The sequence below is a fragment of the Sapajus apella genome, unplaced genomic scaffold (genome assembly GCF_009761245.1).
Source record: "Sapajus apella isolate SASKATOON/1434 unplaced genomic scaffold, GSC_monkey_1.0 scaffold55, whole genome shotgun sequence".
Taxonomy (NCBI): domain Eukaryota; kingdom Metazoa; phylum Chordata; class Mammalia; order Primates; family Cebidae; genus Sapajus; species Sapajus apella.
Window position 1 is genome coordinate 12,939,241 of NW_022436995.1, and position 17,190 is coordinate 12,956,430.

The following is a 17,190-nucleotide window of genomic DNA, read 5'->3' on the forward strand; positions in this document are numbered from 1 at the left end:
AAAAAATTTAAAAAAAAATAAAAAAAATAAAAAAAAGGTGCAATGTAACTAGGCAACAGGAATTTCAAAATGTGTGCCTGTACATGAATATCATCTATTAGATCTGTCCCTGCAGCCCTGACTATTAGAAAGTTCTTCCCAGTACCTGGATGAACCTCCTTCTAGCTAATGATCCGTCACCAAAGAACAAATCTTTGTCCCTCATGTTCCTTCCTTGATAAAACTGGATCTCTACTGCTGTTGTGACCAGGACAAAGTCTGCACCACAACTCTGTCTTCTCTTGCGTCTTCTTATATTGCAAGATTCAGTAACATTTCTAGTTTCTGTTTTCACATGGGGCCAAATGGTTATTTCCCATACTCCCAGGTCTTCCATTATTAAGGACACAGGTTGACAATCTAATGTAAATTACACACCTCTGGGGTCCAGGCAACAGTTGGAGGGTGGATCTGTGAACTCCTGAAACTATGGGCAAAATTGTTGGGTCCGAACAAAGGGTTATGTTTCTGGGAAAAGAACATATCACTTTTATTAGATTCTCAATGTAGCCTATGACCCACAAATGATAGAAGCTACTTCTTTAATTTAAGCAGCTTCTTGGGGAAATGGCTGATTACAGATCTGAGGAAACGCATGAAGGAGCTAAAACGTCTAATCATACCCGAAACTAAGGAAGCCATCAAAGCGTAGAGTCGTGGCTCAAGAACTCAGGAACCAACTTAAAGATGGGACAATCTGAGAATCAATAAGAATGGATTAAAACATATCAAATATGTTTAAACCCATGAGATTATAGTAAAACCAAAATGACTCATTGTCACCTTTGGTGGATACTAGGGCCCCATACCATGATTTTGAAAACTAGGAAATAAGAGCCAAGTATTTATTTTGCCTTTCTAGTACTGGCTATACCTCAGGATAAGCAAATAGTTCAAGAGAAAACACACCTTTTTTCTTCTTTTTTTTTTTTTTTTGGGACGGAGTTTCGTTCTTGTCACCCAGGCTGGAGTGCAATGGCATGATCTTGGCTCACTGCAACCTTTGCCTCCCGGGTTCAAGCGGTTCTCCTGCCTCAGCCTTCCGAGTAGCTGGTATTACAGGTGCCCCCCACAAGGCCCAGCTAATTTTTGTATTTTTTTAGGAGAGACAGGGTTTCACCATGTTGGCCAGGCTGGTCTTGAACTCCTGATCTCAGGTGATCTGCCTGTCTTGGCCTTCCAAAGTGCTGGGATTACAGGCGTGAGCCACTATGCTCAGCCAGGAACACATCTTTTTATAGAAAGAGTCTCCTAATACATGATTAACTGGTAGGATTAGACTAATACCATTTTTCAGTCCCTAATGAAATCATGGGTATACATGAAATAACCATCGATGGCTGCTAACATTCTTCAAAGAGAAATAACTGATACTATACCCTTCTTGAAGCACACAAAACCATCTGAATCTGACCAAGACTAGATCCAACTCCCAATTTATAGGAAATACATAAATCAAAGGAATGGTTTAAACAATCTCAACAAACCAGAAAATGTTATAGAAAACACAGCCTGGTTTTTTCAACAAATAATTTGCTAGGAAAAAAGAAAAGGAAGAGCCGGGCGCGGTGGCTCAAGCCTGTAATCCCAGCACTGTGGGAGGCCGAAGCGGGTGGATCACGAGGTCAAGAGATCGAGACCATCCTGGTCAACATGGTGAAACCCCGTCTCTACTAAAAATACAAAAAATTAGCTGGGCATGGTGGCGCGTGCCTGTAATCCCAGCTACTCAGGAGGCTGGGGCAGGAGAATTGCCTGAACCCGGGAGGCGGAGGTTGCGGTGAGCCGAGATCGCGCCATTGCACTCCAGCCTGGGTAACAAGAGCGAAACTCCGTCTCAAAAAAAAAAGAAAGTAAAAAAAAAAAGAAAAGGAAGAAAAGAAGAGGCTGGGCACAGTGGATCACGCCTATAACCCCAGCACTTTGGGAGGCCTAGGCAGGCAGATCACAAGGTCAAGAGATCAAGACCATCCTGGCCTATATGGTGAAACCCTATCTCTACTAAAAATACCAAAAATTAGCTGGGTGAGATGGTGGGCGCCTGTAGTCCCAGCTACTCGGGAGACTGAGGCAGGAGAATCGCTTGAACCTGGGAGGCGGAGGTTGCAGTGAGCCAAGATTGTACCACTGCACTCCAGCCTGGCGATATGGCGAGACTCTGTCTTGGGGGGAAAAAAAAGAGGAAACCATAGATTAAAAGAGATTACAGAGATAAAGATATTTGATTTAAAATGTCAATTCTTTTTTAGTCAAAGTATAAACCTCATTTGACTCCTTATTAAAATAAATGGTACAAAGACATTTATGAGACAATGGAAGAAACACAAATCCTGACTAGCTATCTGATTAAGGAGTCACTGTCCTATTTCAGATGTAATAATAATATTGTAGAAATATTTTTAATGGCTCTTTTATAGATAGACACTGAACTACTTTTGGATAAAATAATACAATAGCTACAATTTGCTTCACAATAATCCAAGGGACAGGCAGAAGGGAGGAAGATATGAAACACACTTTACCCATGGCTTGGTTGCTGCTAAAACTAGGAGATGGGGACACACCACTTATTACACGATTCTCTCACGTTTTGTAATTTTGTTGGAAATTTTCCACAATAAAAAGTTGGCAATTAAGAACAGAAACATGTTTCAACTTGTTTGACAATGACGGAAGCCCAGTAGGAATACCAGTTCTGAAGTATCATCACTGGGTTATTTTAAAATAAAATTTCTGAGTAATCCTTCAAAAATTCAAAATTTATTTTTATTTTTTTTATTTTTATTTTTATTTTTTTTATTTTTATTTTTTGAGACGGAGTTTCACTCATGTTACCCAGGCTGGAGTGCAATGGCGCGATCTCGGCTCACCGCAACCTCCGCCTCCTGGGTTCAGGCAATTCTCCTGCCTCAGCCTCCTGAGTAGCTGGGATTACAGGCACGCGCCACCATGCTCAGCTAATTTTTTGTATTTTTAGTAGAGACGGGGTTTCACCATGTTGATCAGGATGGTCTCGATCTCTTGTCCTCGTGATCCACCCGCCTTGGCCTCCCAAAGTGCTGGGATTACAGGCTTGGGCCACCGCGCCTGGCCCAAAATTTATTTTTAAATAGCATTTTGCGTGGCCCGAGTGATTACTGGCAGGTTTTGAGTAATCTAGTTAATTCTAACACATATTTTAAATATCTAAACTGTTTTTCAACAGAAGAGAGGAAAAAAAAGTCCTAATACGCAGTCACAGTCTTTTGGTCAGGCATGCCACCCACGCGGCTGGGCGGCGGGTAAGGCAATGAAATGAAATACCAGTAGGTTCTCGACAATTGGCTACTATGCGGTTGAGGTGCCATGTATAGATGTTAGGAGGAAAAGCAGTTCATGTTTGACTTAAACTAATTCTGCATGTGCTCTTTACTTCAAGTTAAAAAGAAACAGAGCCAGCCAAAAACTGCTTAAAAATTGACAATGTAATTTCAAGCATCACTGAGGAAACACTAATTTAGGATGAGGCTTTAAAGATTGGTTCAGTCGCCACAGGTTATTAAAACACGCCCGCCACAGGTTATGAAAACATGCCTCCAGTCCTAAATGATGACTGAGCATTTCTAAGCTAATAAAAACGTGTAGTCATGGGAAGGAGGGGCGAGGAATCCGTTTTTCCTACAGTGGCTTATATCCCTGAGAACAATGCCTGCCTTTTGGAATCTGTGCCAGAGCAGGTGCACTTCGGGGAGTCTGTTACTTCTTTTTTTTTTTTTTTAAGTTGCAGTCTTGCTCTGTCGCCAGGCTGGAGTGCAGTGGTGCGATCTCGGCTCACTGCAACCTCCTTCTCCCAGGGTTCAAGCAGTTTTCCTGCCTCCGTCTCCCAAATAGCTGGGACTACAGGCACATACCACCACACCTGGCTAATTTTTGTATTTTTAGTAGAGACAGGGTGTCACCATGTTGGCCAGGATGGTCTCGATCTCTTGACCTCATGATCCGCTTGCCTTGGACTCCCAAAGTGCTGGGATTACAGGCGTGAGCCACTGCACCCGCCTAGCCCCTGTTACTTAATTACACAGGAACTCCATTCCCAGGGGTTTCTGCCCTCCCACTCCTTCCTTTCCTACATTAGCAAACAGCTGAGGAATTAAGCTTCAAAGGCTGGTGGCAGACTAATGCCCTGAAGTCCAGGTGAATAGCAGTACAATGGCCAAGGCCGACCTCATGTCAAACTCACACTTGCATCAGAGATGGCTATAAAATTGCGGGAAATCATTTTCACTTTCCTGGAAAGAAGATAAATTATTTTCTGGTGTTCAGACTCACCCCAGACACCAGAGTGTAATGCTACACCGTTCTTGACTTCACAGGCTTTCCGTGGGTAGCCAGAGCACAGGAGAAATTATTAAAAGAAATGAAATATCTTCTGAAACTGGGAAAAAAATTGGGGGAAATTTTTTGGGGAAAAATAACAGTTTTATTCTTTCTCCTAAGCTTGTGATTTTAGTATTCCAAGACCTCATGCTTGAATTACTTAACAAGAGGGCATGTTTATGCAGAAGACAGGGAAATGAAAAGAACAGGAATATACAAAAATGAAGGTACAGTGGCTCACGCTGTAACCCCAGCACTTTGGGAGGCTGCGGCAGACAGATCGCGAGGTCAGGAGATTGAGACTATCCTGGCCAACATGGTGAAACCCCATCTCTACTAAAAATACAAAAATTAGCTGGGCATGATGGCGCATGCCTGTAATCCCAGCTACTCAGGAGGCTGAGGCAGGAGAATTGCTTGAACCTGGGAGTCGGAGGTTGCAGTGAGCCAAGATCACGCCACTGCACTCCAGCCTGGCAACAGAGTGAGACTCCATCTCAAAAAAAAAGCAGAAAACAAAAAACAAACAAACAAAAAAAACTAGGAAATAATGCTGCTTTAGCTGGAAGTAATGAAGACACCTGATTCCAAATTCATATTTTACTTTTATTTATTAAATTTTTTTTGAGACACAGTCTCACTCTGAACCCAGGCTGCAATGCAGTTGTGTGATCTCAGCTCACTACAGCCTCCACCTTCCAGGTCCCACTGTAGGTTCAAGCAATTCTCCTGCTTCAGTCTCCCAAGTAGCTGGGACTACAGGAACGTGCCACCACACCCGGCTAATTTTTGTATTTTTAGTAGATAGTGAGCCACTGTGCCTGGCTCAAATTGATATTTTAAATGCCTATTTGCAATCAGCAGAAAGCCAGGTTTGCTGCATGATGCTTGCTGTAAAGATTTGGCTTCTCTGGCTCAAATTTTTTCACTCCACCAAAAGATAAGGAAGACACAAGCCCATCTGTCCAATCACGTTTGCTGAAAATACTGCAGCCTGAGTGTAGACAAACTTCCCCCGACGTTGCCAGAAGTCTCTAGTTAGCAGAATCACTAGATGACTGTATGCAGAAGGCCTCTAGGGAGCCTACAGTCCAATCTCCTTACCTTATGGTAAAGCAGGCCCGGGAAGCGGAAGGGCCTTGTCCCAGCTGCAGCAAAATAGGAACAGCCTGAGGCTCAGAACTTACTTCTGATTCCCAGATTGAGGCTCTTCCCTCCAGCTGATAAACAGGATAGTGGCAGGCAAGGACCAGAGCGACCCAAGCAGGTTAGGAGAGGGGTGGAGCCGCCCATGAGCTGCTGAGAGTGATGGTGGCTCCGGTCTCAGCAGCTCATGGGAGAACTTCAGAGAGGCCAGCTGGCAGCAACCCACCTTGGCTACTGCTGACCTCAACCTCAGGGGGTCACGGTTGCACCCTAGGTGAATGAATTAGCATACCAGTCTCTCTGGTCTGTGTCAAAGCTTTGGGGACTTGCCTACGTTTACAAATTTGAAAGCAGCCACCAACATCAAAGCGCAGATGGAATCTGAGCTGCCCTGCCCAGGCTATTCAGAAAATCCTACCCAGGGGAAGTTGGGAAGGAGAACTTCTATTTGGCCCCAGCTGAAACGCTTCTGGAAGCTCAGTGGGGCCTCTATCAGCTTTGCCCTCTGGACCTGCCCATTTGCCCCAGAGGTGCCCACTGAGGCTACCTCAATGCCTGTCAAACTAAAACTTAAACCGAAGAGTGTCTGCAACATGGACTCCAGCCAGCCTGCTCAAAAGTCTATGGAGGGGGCCCGGCACGGTGGCTCACGCCTGTATTCCCTGTAATCCCAGCACTTTGGGAGGCTGAGGTGGGCGGATCACCTGAAGTTAGGAGTTCGAGACCAGCCTGGCCATCATGGTGAAACCACATCTCTACTAAAAATACAAAAATTAGCCGGGTGTGGTGGTGGGCACCTATAATCCCAGCTACTCTGGAGGCTGAGGCAGCAGGATCCCTTGAACCCAGGAGGCAGATGTTGTAGTGAGCCAAGATCACACAATTGCACTCCAGCCTGGGTGACAGAGTAAAACTCTGTCTCAAAAAAAGAAAAAGAAAGTAGAAAGAAAGAAAGAAAAGAGAGAGAAAGAAGAGAGAAAGAAAGAAAGAGGAAGGAAGGAAGGAAGGGGCATACTGACTCCTCAGTGAAGAATGGGATGGACACCCTCACTCTATTCCACCTCTCCCGGCAAAGCCATAAGTCTTTGCTCGGAAAGAAGCCAGACTTTAGAGCTGGCTACAGGTGGACATGGGGCAAAGACAGCACAGGTTGTCAGGGCACCCTCTCTCGTTCCCTAGGAGCCTGGCCACTGCAAGGAGAGGCACCTTTAAACAATCAAGCATAGTGGGTGGGGGGGGGGCGGCAAGCAGAGCAAAGAGGCACAAATGACAGAGGGGTGGAGCCCCACCAGTCCCTCTGAGGACAAGGCAGAGGGAGCCCCACTGGGGTCCACACCCCTGTGTGTCCCGGGCTGATTTGGGGACAAGGCTCCCACCGTCAACCTACCTACCAGTGGTAGCTTGCCAGGGATGCCAGGCTGTACCCGACCTTGGAACCTGGACCCGGGCAGAAATTGACAGGTTCCCCAAAACAATGTCATCCCCGGGACCCCAAGACCTCAAGGAGCAGAAGCCACAATTCTGGATGTCGCGTGCAGCGCCATCTCCCGTCTGCCCTGCCTCCTCATCCGTTCCTCCCAGGGCGACCTTGGATCAGATCTCGGGACCGGGAGACCCGCCCAGCCCGCCCGACCGGGATGGGCCTGGCGCCCGGGTGAGGCCGCGTCGTGCTGGGACAGCTCCGAGCTGCCTCCCCGCAGTTGCGGGCCGCTACAAGTGCGGATTGGGCGGCAAGAGAAAAGAGTCCGACCCTCCAGCGACTGCAGGGAGGGCCAACCTTTGGGTCGGGGGCAATCAGGACTGGGAGTCGATATCGCGGGGAACGAATGATGAATGAATAAATGAAAGGATGAACAGAGTGGCGGAGCGGAGATGGGCCGCGCGAGGCGTCCCGAGGAGGGTGTACGCCCCTGCCCCGACGCCGCCGGGACCGTCCCTCATCCCCCAGGTCGCAGCAGACTCAGCCGGGACACCAGATCCGGGCGCGAACACCTCACGGGCTCCCGGAGGCGCCTGGGCGCGCGCGGCGCAGCTCTGGCCCGAAGCCCGCATTCCGGCGGCCGGGAAGTGCCTGCCCCGTGGGCAGAACGCTCCCAGTTGCCGTGGCCCCAGGAGCCGCCCTGCTCCGCGCGGCAGCGGCCCCTCGCAGCTGCCTCCGGGGCCCCGAACCCGGCCCCCGAGCCGCCATCCCTTACCTGCCCGCCTCGGCGGCCTCGCTCCGGCTCAGAGCGGTCATCGCGGCGCCAGCACCCCGCGCCCCCGACCGCGCGCCGGGACCCAGCGCCCGCGGGACCCCGCCAGCCCCGTCGAGAGCCCGCCCCGCTCGCCCATTGGCGGCTCTCGCGGGCCGGGCCCAGCCCATTGGCCGTTCCTCCCCCTTCTTCCCGAGCTTCCCTCTTTCCCCACCTTCCCCAGGTGGGGCACCCAGCTCTACGCAGATTGCAGCGCTCGGTCCCCCGAACTGGAAGGTCCCGGAGGCCAGGGCCTGGCGCGGCACCTCCTGTCCCTCACGTCGAGGGTATTGTGTCCCGCTAGACGCTTCTGTCCTCCTAGTTTTGGAACTTGAGTCCCTCTGCAGGAAACGATTCCGGCCCCTCTCCAACCCAGTCCTTCCCAACATCGAGCTCCAGGGTTACGTTTCAATTTCACCGTTAGTGGGGAATACCAAAGAGGATATTGAACACCACGGTCTGACAGGCAAGTCACCACCGGGAGCCCGGGAGCCCGGCTGCTTCCATGCACTTTTGCCGGAGTTTTTAACATTACAGTCTCTCCAAGGAAATACACTTTTGGAGGAGTCTGCGGAGGGACTGAAGGTGGACACAGATCAAAGGCAGGGAAGCAGAGGCACAGCTCAGGGTGTCACAATGAGCTGGGCTGAACTGAGCAGTGATAATGGGCCCAAAGGTCCTATTCCCCAACTTTCCTGGCCTGCAGGCCCTTTCCTCTTCCACCCCACCAGGTCACTTGGTCCTTAGGAGCGTGGTTAGGAGAGGGAAAAGGCGCAGGCCAGATTTGGTCCCATTTCCAACTCTCCCCCAACCCCTTGGCACTGCAGTATCATGGTGGGAGGGCACCAGCAAACAGGAGGGGTCCCAAGGCGAGCCTAGGTCCACGACTGAGGACCTGGGAGCAGAACCCAGTCTCGGGCATCTAGAGCAGACTCCTCCCGGTAAGGGATCGCTATTGCAGGGAGACCAAAGTGGAGGGAGGAGCCCTTGTCCCTGCTCTTTCCCATCTCTGGTTCACATAAGCCATTAAGGTCTCCTCACAGCACTGAAGGGGGCAACCTAGAACCCTAAGAGAGTCAGCTACTGCTTTCCCAGCGCCATCTGTATCCGAAGGCAGGCAGGATGGCAGGAGACACCGCCTAGCTCCCACCGTGGGGCACGGGGCTGCAGCCATTTCCAGCCTGCTCAGAGGGCAGGGTTCAACCATCTCCCCCTCCCCAGAAGGAGAGAGGAAACAGGTGCTTCAGCTGTTGTTTATTGACATACAGGTAGGCTCTATAGCAACAAGCCTGGAGGCGCTGCTGTAGTGGGGGAAAATGGAAGGTGGAGTGTTTGCCGCAGGACAGCTGAGTGGAGGGTGGGGACAGGTGTGAACTGGGGAGGCCCAGGGGGTTGGGGAAGCAATAAGGGCCAGGGCCAGAGTTGGCTTAAATGGAACAACTGCTCTGTGCGCTAAGGCCCCTAACTCTCGCTGGCTGTTTCCTGACCCCAGACCAGGGTTGGGAGTCCTCTGGGCATCCATTTTCTAAAGGAACTGAACAGAGTACACACAGAAAAGGAAGCTGTCACCCTCTTGCTATCTGGCTCCTGGGGCCTCCAGTCCGGCATTCCTCCTTCTTCCTTTGACTGGGTGGGGCCACATGATGGGCAGCCAGGGTCTGGGCTGTCCCACCAGAGCAGGCTGTAAACACAGCCATGTTTCTGCAAGGCGTTTATCTTCTTTTCTGGTGTCCCAGCCCATCAGTGCCACATTACAGCCCAGAGTGAGCTCTACAAGCGTTGCTGGCCTAATGGATGGGTTGGGGGAAGGGGGTGGGACAGGGGCTGGAGGAGGGACTCTGGGGTCTATCACGGCACAGGAACAACACGCATGGTGTTGGTGAAGCCGGAGCCAGGGCGCCACCCGGTCAGCACAATGACCACATCTCCCTTCTTGAAGAAGCCTCGGGCCTTGCCTGGAGGAAGAGAAGGGAGGTTGGTGAGTAAAAGCCAAACCAGGAAGGGTCCGCACGTGGGCAGCTGCCCCAAACCTGAGCACTGAACTAGGCTGGCTGACCACTACTTCCTCAAACCACAAGGTGGCGCCAAACCCACAGCCCAGGCAAACAGGAGGGAGGCCCTGAAATTTCCTTATCACTCAGATGGTAGGGTTGGCAAGGACCTTTGGACATCATACACTTTATCCTCGAGGGTGCAAAGCCTAGCCCAAGGTCAGGGCTGGCTGTTTCCTGTCATCCGATGATACCCTACCTTACATGGGGACAATGGCCACATCAGTACACAATCTGTATGCCACCAACAGTGCAGGAGCTCTAGCCAATTTTATTTAAAAACAAAAATTCTCAGTAACGAGCAAATGCCAAAGAATGGACAATTTTGCTTTGGGCCCTAGACTAGAAAAGAAGAGGGACTAACTGCTCAGCCCTACAATTCAAAGGACCCTTTTCCTTCCTGGGCTCAGCCTAGGGCTTCAGGAAATAAGATTCAGAAAACATTCCCAATGAGGGAGAGGAGCAGTCAGCTGGGCCTCTTGCCCCTCCAAGATCTGCACATTCCCCTTTCTATTCCCCAAATTTCAGGGTCCCAGACAAGCCAATGCTCAAGCAGCCCCAAACCCCACCAGGCTCTAGCCGCTGCTCCAACCACATACCAACATTCATGGCCAAGTTCACCCGGAGGTCCACGTCCTCGGCCCAGGCCTCCTGGACGGGGTCCTTACACAGCACAGGGAAGATGCCACGGTACAGGTGAGCCTGACGTGCTGTCTGGGGATTCCGTGTCACAGCAATGATGGGGGCACGTGGGCGGTATCTGGCCACCTGGTGAGCAGACCTGAGATGGAAAGGGGGACAGACAGACAGAAGAGACCATTACATGGGGCCCCAGGAAGCACCTCAGGGTGTTCAAACAGCTCACCCTCTCATCCCGCTCACTGTGCCAGCCTGAGGGCTCTGGCCACTTCAATATCTGCTCCCTAGGACTCCTCCCAAGGCTTGGGCAGCCCCTCATCTTATATCTTCTACTGCATGCTAAGCTACCCCTATTCCACAGGCCAGGGGCCCAGGATCATCTTGACCTGGGCAAGGTCAGCCTCACCCACTTACCCCACAGCCCAGGGTTGGCAGAACCCCTCCTAAACCCTGAACTCTGACACAGAGAGGCAGCCCTGGCCCAATGTCACAGCACTCATTCTTCTTGCTGCCAGTGACAACTACAAGCCAAGCAGCATGTGCGTAGCACCTGACTCCTGACATCTGCAAAGAGCAGGAGCAGAGCTCACCCCACCCCCTAAGGAATCAATATCAGGCTTCTCTACTTATGTGCCTTCTCCCTGCCCGGCATGGCCCTTAGCTCCTGAGACAGCCCTAGCAACTGGGCTGTAAGGGCCCAGAGTCAAATCTGAGTAAGTGAAGCTTAGAAATCTAGGTGCTACTCAGCAGGCAAGAACAGGAAATGGGAATGTTGGTGCAGGGGCAGCTCTGCCTGCCAAACCTCCTCTGGAAGGCAGGGGACCCTTCTGAAGCCCCTCTGCAAGGCACTTTCTTGAACACTGACACTGCACACTTGTAGGGGCAGATGTGTCTCAGGAGCTGGGAAGGGGCACCTGAAGGGAAGTTATGAGGACACTCAAGAGGTGTCAGGGAAACTTAAGCAACATCACAGCAGAGAAGTCCCTGCATGTCACGCTTGGCCTCTATGCAAGGCCTTCAGAGGGAAGCAACTGCTGAGGCCAGGACCAGCTAAGTGAAACCCCAGAAGACTAGAGCTTAAAATAGCCAAAGAGCAAGAACTAGACCTTTTAAGAAAGGTCAACCCTACTGGTTGGGGCTGTTCGGCCAAGACTGAGAGGCTGGAGCCTTCTGCTGAGATTATCTGCACAGCACTTGTGTCCTGGTTCTCTGGGCTGCCCATGCCTGTCTGCTGCTCCTCAGTGCGTGGGCACTGCCTGTTTGCTCCTCTCTCTTCCAGGAAATCCTCGCTGCCCTATGGGCAGTGACAAGGAGCACACTCCCTGACCAGGAGAGTGAAGGACATTAACTCAATGTCCTGGGCAAGGAAGGGATCCCAAGCTGGAAGCCCAGCACAGGCCACACAGTCCTCAGCCTGGCTGCCTGACCCTACAGAATGTCAGCCAAGATAGCACAGCAACCTCACCCGAGCTGGAACCCAACTGTCTTGAGAGCTCAAAAACAGGAGGGACTAGAGTGCCCAATGGACACACAGTAAGCAGCATTTAAATTCATCTTCCCAACGGAATTTTTAAAGAGAACATAGTAACTGGAACAAGCAAAAGTGGTTATCTTTTACTATTTTAGAGGACTAGATTTTTAATATCAAATAACCATGTGTAGTCAGCCTGTGCACTATTACGTAATAAATCTCCAGTGTAAACTTGTTTTTGATCCAAATGTTCTGACACTCCTTATGAGTGCTGCCTGGAGTCCGTTGGGCCCAGGGAAAGGGCTCTGCTCACTCCTGCCCTGCAGGTCCAGGTGGCAGGCAGAGGGGTCTTACCTTGGCTCAGCGCCACCCGAGCACTGTTCAGTGCACTGCTCCCAGGGCCCCCAAGGAGAAGTGCCACTGAGCAGGACATCCTGGGGAGCTGCTGCCGCCTCCTACCTGCCAGACTTGGTGAGGACGATTATGGCCCCACTGCAGCACTTGAAGGAGGCCTCCACGGCACCCACGGCGGTGGCTTCTGTGGGGTCGCTGGTAATGGGGGCCAGGCGGCGGAGTTCCTCAAATAATTGCAAGTGGTAGATGGCGGCCTCTGCCTCACGGGCAATCTAGGGGAGCAACATTCGTCCAGAGGGACGAGAGGGGGACAGAGCTTTGTCAGAGCTTTGTCACAAAAGGAGAGGGAAGGGAAGAGTCACCCGGACAGCTGGTGAGGAACATGTTCCTGGGGACAAAGGCCAAGAGGAGCCCAATCGCTGGAGATTCTGAGCTGAGCCAAGATCAAGACTCTACAGGGACCAGTCCTTCACCAGGTGCCTGTGACATCTGCTGTGCCTACTGAGCCACAGGACCCTTTGGTCCTGCCCTGCCATGACCTCCCTGGCTGTGTTCCTGCAGACGAGAAGAGGCTCTGTGCCCAGATGCCAGGTTGGGCCTGGCTGTCTTCTCCTAGAGCAGCTGGAGCAAGAGGCTGGTTATCCTAACAGTGTTACCTGCCCTTAGGGCCCTACCTGCCAGACTCCGTCAGAACTATCAAAGCTGCCGCTAAACACTTATAAGAAGCCTCCACGCTGCCCATGCCCATGGCTTCCATGAGGTCTGTGGAGTGACTTGAGGCTCGCACAAGTTCTTCAAACAGCTTGCGGTGGAACATGGCTGCCTCAGCCTCACGAGCTATCTGTAAGGTTTAGGGGAAGACAGGGCAAGGAAGAGGGAAGGAGGAGGAAAAAAAACAAGACACAACACATGGGAAGACAGAATGGGGAATTAATCAGAGAGGAAGGTAACCTTAGGTTAATTGGCTAAATCTGTCCTTCGGGCAGATGCAGAGGTAGGGTGATGAAAGTCCAGCTGCTTCAGGGGGTGCTGCCACTTCCCTTCCAATACAGGGGAAACTGGCTCTTCCATTCTTGGAAGGATTTTTTGATTGGGGTGGAGGGAGACAACCTGGCAGTAGGCTCTAGCACCCTGGCACGGAAACATGCCCAGGCTGGGCCCATGCCACTCCCTGGCAGAGGACTTGACCACGCTGCCTCATGATACAGCTTACAGGAAGGAACAGGCCCTCCCTCCTCACATGGCTGTCTGGTTAGGCAAAGACTCCCGCCTAGCCTCCATGCGCGCATGGAGTGAGCACTCACTTGGCTTCAGGCACAGGGATGCACTGAGCCTTTCCAATGGCCTGCCATGGAAACGGACTGAGCAGCGCTGGAAAGCTGGGATCAAAGCCAAAGCTAGGCAGCTCAACTGAGCTCTAAGCAGGAGAATGGAAAACTTGGGCTCACTTGTGAGAGGCACACTGAACAGCCATGTGAAGAGACAGATGCCTGCAGAAGCATGCAGATATGTTTAACAAGACACTTGATTAAAATCTAATGATTAAAACAGTCATGAGAAAGCCACTGAGTTATTTATAGACCACTTGCTCAGATAAGACCAAAAATCAGAAAGACAATGTAAGCTTTAGAGGATTACAATGTAATCACCAGCCTCTTAGTAAATGATGGGTGAGGGAGGAATCGGTAATACCCCCTCATGAATTTCATAGTAGAAGCAGGTATGCGGCAGGATTTACTAGGTTAAAGGCATTCATTCTGTAAGAATGGAATGCATGCAGCCCAGAGGACAGGGGACATGAACAGGAAACAGAGCCATACCTGGTACTGCTTAGTTATGGGTCATTAACTGCACCAGTTAGACACAGGAGAAAGCAGTGAACAGTTAAGGGGAGGAACGGTTGGCCAGTGTTAACCAGTGACACAGAAAGGAGAGGCCTAGCCACCTGGAGGGGCAGCTACAGCCTGGCCCAGACCTGTAACTTATCTTCTGAGCAGTGCCATGCAATCCAAGCCTTGCAGCTCTAAGGTATCTGTCTGTTCATAGGAAACACCAGGGTATGGAGGAAAGGACATGGAATTGAGAACCTGAGTCTGGATCTTAGTCTCTGACCCCACTGACAGGCTCCAAATGGAGACCTGTTCTCATCTCCTGCTAGACAGAGCATGATGTTGCAGGAGGGAAGACTGGCTTTGGAGTCAGCAGGCCGGGATTCAAACCTGGGCTTTATTGGCCATATAACCCTCATCTATCAATGGAGGTGATGGGAGTTAGGAAGATTATATCCATGTACAGAGACTTATCAGACATTTAATAATCGTAACAGCAGTGAATATTTAATGCTAAGGCTATAAACATATCTAATCCATTGTACAGATGAGGTCTTGAGAGTTACATGACTTGCTCAAAGACACATTAAAGTCCCCACATTCTATGCAGTGATTTCATGGTTCAGTAAATCTAAGTCAAGATCAGCCCCGGTCCCACCTTTGAGGCCATGAAGTCACATAATTTAAGTAAGAGAATTAGAGAGAGGGGATGTGTGGAGACCCCCAGAAAGGCAGCCACTTTAGTGGTGACTGGTTCAAGATGCACTGTCTCCTGGGAAACTTTCTACCATGGGGCAATTGTGAGACTGCACCAAGAGTATCTAAGTCAGAACAGCAATCACATCACACAAACGGTGAGGCGTCAGCCAGGGCCAGGCTACGTTAAGTGGACCTGGGAGAGAGATTGCTCTCTACCAATTTTTTTGTTTGGGTTCTTTTTTGAGGCAGGATGTCACTTTGTCACCTAGGCTGGTACCATCTTGGCTTACTGCAGCCTCAACCTCCTGGGTTCACGTGATCCTCCTTCCCCAGCACCACCCAAGTAGCTGGGCCTACAGGCGTGCACCACCACGTCCAGCTAGCTAACTTTTGAATTTTTAGTAGTGACAGGGTTTTGCCATGTTGCCCAGGCTGGTCCCCTGAGCTCAAGCAATCTGTCTACCTTGGCCTCCTAAAGTACTGACATTACAAGTATAAGCCACCACCCCTGGCCTCTACCAAAAGGGGAAACCCACTAAGGATGCTGATGACAACCCAGAAAATATCCTGTCTATGAATTCAGTTTGCCACTGAAAGAGCATTTAATAGAAATGGCATGTCTTCTCTGGAAGCTGTTCAAGCCCAGTAAGAGGACACATAGCGAAAAAGGAAAGGAAGATGCCCAGACCAGGTGGGTGTTTTTTTTGGGAGGGAGGGGTGGTATTTTAAACTTGGGGGCTTGTAGGGGCTTGTCTTTCACTGGTGAGAAGGGGAATAGAAGGTCAAAGAAAAACCATGTCCAGATAAAGTGTTAAGTTCAGAGCCTGACCTAAGACTACTGGGAGAAAGTTAATTTCTAGTACTCGTTATACCAGACCTATGTAACCCTGATCAGGGATCCCCGAGTTAGCTCTGCAGTAAGTTCCAGAGCTGGAACAGACAGGGGAGAGGGAGTGAGCCTCCAATCCTGAGCAGCGGCCAGCGGTCAACACGACAAGCTCTCAGAGGAGAAAGGGAAAGAGCCTCCACAACTCCTCCACACGCTCAGTCCAGGGCCACCAGGGTCAGCTGCCCTCCCTCCTCTCTGTCGCCCTGCCAGCAGTCACTCAAGCCAGCTTTTTGGTCTGGAGTAAGAGCAGCAGCTGCACGCTAACGGCACAGCAAAGCAAATCTCCCTCACAGGCACCATGCAAGGCCAGCACAGGCAGCTCAGTGCAGGCAACAGCCTCCCGAGCAGGTCCACAGAGGGCCCCTGGGGGAGCACCTGTCTGTGGGATGGGGGGAATTGAAAGGAAGAGGGCAGCTGGGAGCAGGAGCCCCTGGCCCTTTTCAGAATAGGGCAAAGGTACTGAGAACCTCTGACTCTGAGGAAGAGGTACAAACCTCCTTTCACTACAGAAGTATCCCAGGACTTAAGCCATGGAAAGATTCACAACCCTGAAGAAGTGAAATGAACTGTGTGATGTCCGATGAAGGAGGATGCCTCCAGAGCAGAAGGAAATGGAGGGGTGGAGGTGTGGGCAGGAATGCAGAACAGAAAAAATAAAAAATAAAAAAGCCACTTCCACCTCCACCCCCACCCTCTTGCTGCTGTGACTTGGAGGATAATGAAAGATTGTGCATAAGAGGATGCAGAAGCCTAAAAGGCTCTGCACCAGAGCTTGCCTCCATCCCAGGCCCAGCCTGAAGCCCGGGGGATGGGGCAGGCCCTGAGAACTCACCAGGTGCTGCATGCGCACGGCCTCCAGAGGATAGTCCCCTTTTGCTGTCTCTCCAGACAGCATGATACAGTCAGCTCCATCCAGGACTGCATTGGCCACATCACTGCCCTCAGCCCGGGTGGGGCGGGGCTTCTTGATCATGCTCTCCAGCATCTGGGAGGGGACAGAGCATTTAATGAGACATGGCTTAGGCTGTCTTCAGAGACAAATGACAGCGAGTTGATCCTCTGGATAGTGAGTAGGTGAACAGAGCATGGCTTTCTGTAGGTGCATAGGGGAGGGGGATATCTGTGTATTACATGAGATAGTTCCATGGGAACAGATCAGACAGCCTCCAGAGCTTTCCCATTCAAAACCGTGAGTGTGGCCGGGCGTGGTGGCTCACGCCTGTAATCCCAGCACTTTGGGAGGCTGAGGCGGGTGGATCACGAGGTCAAGAGATCGAGACCATCCTGGTCAACACGGTGAAACCCCGTCTCTACTAAAAACTACAAAAAATTGGCTGGGCATGGTGGCGCGTGCCTGTAATCCCAGCTACTCAGGAGGCTGAGGAAGGAGAGTTGCCTGAACCCAGGAGGCGGAGGTTGTGGTGAGCCAAGATCGCGCCATTGCACTCCAGCCCGGGTAACGAGTGAAACGCCGTCTCAAAAAAAA

At 51.0% G+C, this 17,190-nt stretch overlaps 2 protein-coding genes across 10 annotated transcripts in view; both read right to left on the bottom strand.

The window, feature by feature from the left end:
- GRAMD2A (GRAM domain containing 2A) overlaps window positions 1–7,817 on the bottom strand; it is a 42,276-nt gene extending 34,459 nt beyond the window's left edge. For 3 of the 4 annotated variants that reach the window (XM_032244700.1, XM_032244694.1, XM_032244701.1), the window contains exon 1: window positions 7,737–7,817. In XM_032244700.1, the coding sequence (XP_032100591.1) occupies window positions 7,737–7,777 (41 nt within the window). In that variant the 5' untranslated portion in view covers window positions 7,778–7,817. The remainder of the gene's footprint in view (window positions 1–7,736) is intronic. The other variant, XM_032244693.1, reaches the window with a different exon arrangement.
- A 1,192-nt stretch (window positions 7,818–9,009) lies between these two features.
- The window catches only part of PKM (pyruvate kinase M1/2), a 31,021-nt gene continuing 22,840 nt past the window's right edge, over window positions 9,010–17,190 (bottom strand). For 3 of the 6 annotated variants that reach the window (XM_032244720.1, XM_032244718.1, XM_032244721.1), the window contains 4 exons: window positions 16,537–16,689; window positions 12,962–13,128; window positions 10,423–10,604; window positions 9,010–9,727 (listed from right to left, as the gene is read on the bottom strand). In XM_032244720.1, the coding sequence (XP_032100611.1) occupies window positions 9,621–9,727; window positions 10,423–10,604; window positions 12,962–13,128; window positions 16,537–16,689 (609 nt within the window). In that variant the 3' untranslated portion in view covers window positions 9,010–9,620. Of the gene's footprint in view, window positions 9,728–10,422; window positions 10,605–12,392; window positions 12,560–12,961; window positions 13,129–16,536; window positions 16,690–17,190 lie in introns of all 6 variants that reach the window. The other 3 variants (XM_032244719.1, XM_032244717.1, XM_032244722.1) reach the window with 1 other exon arrangement.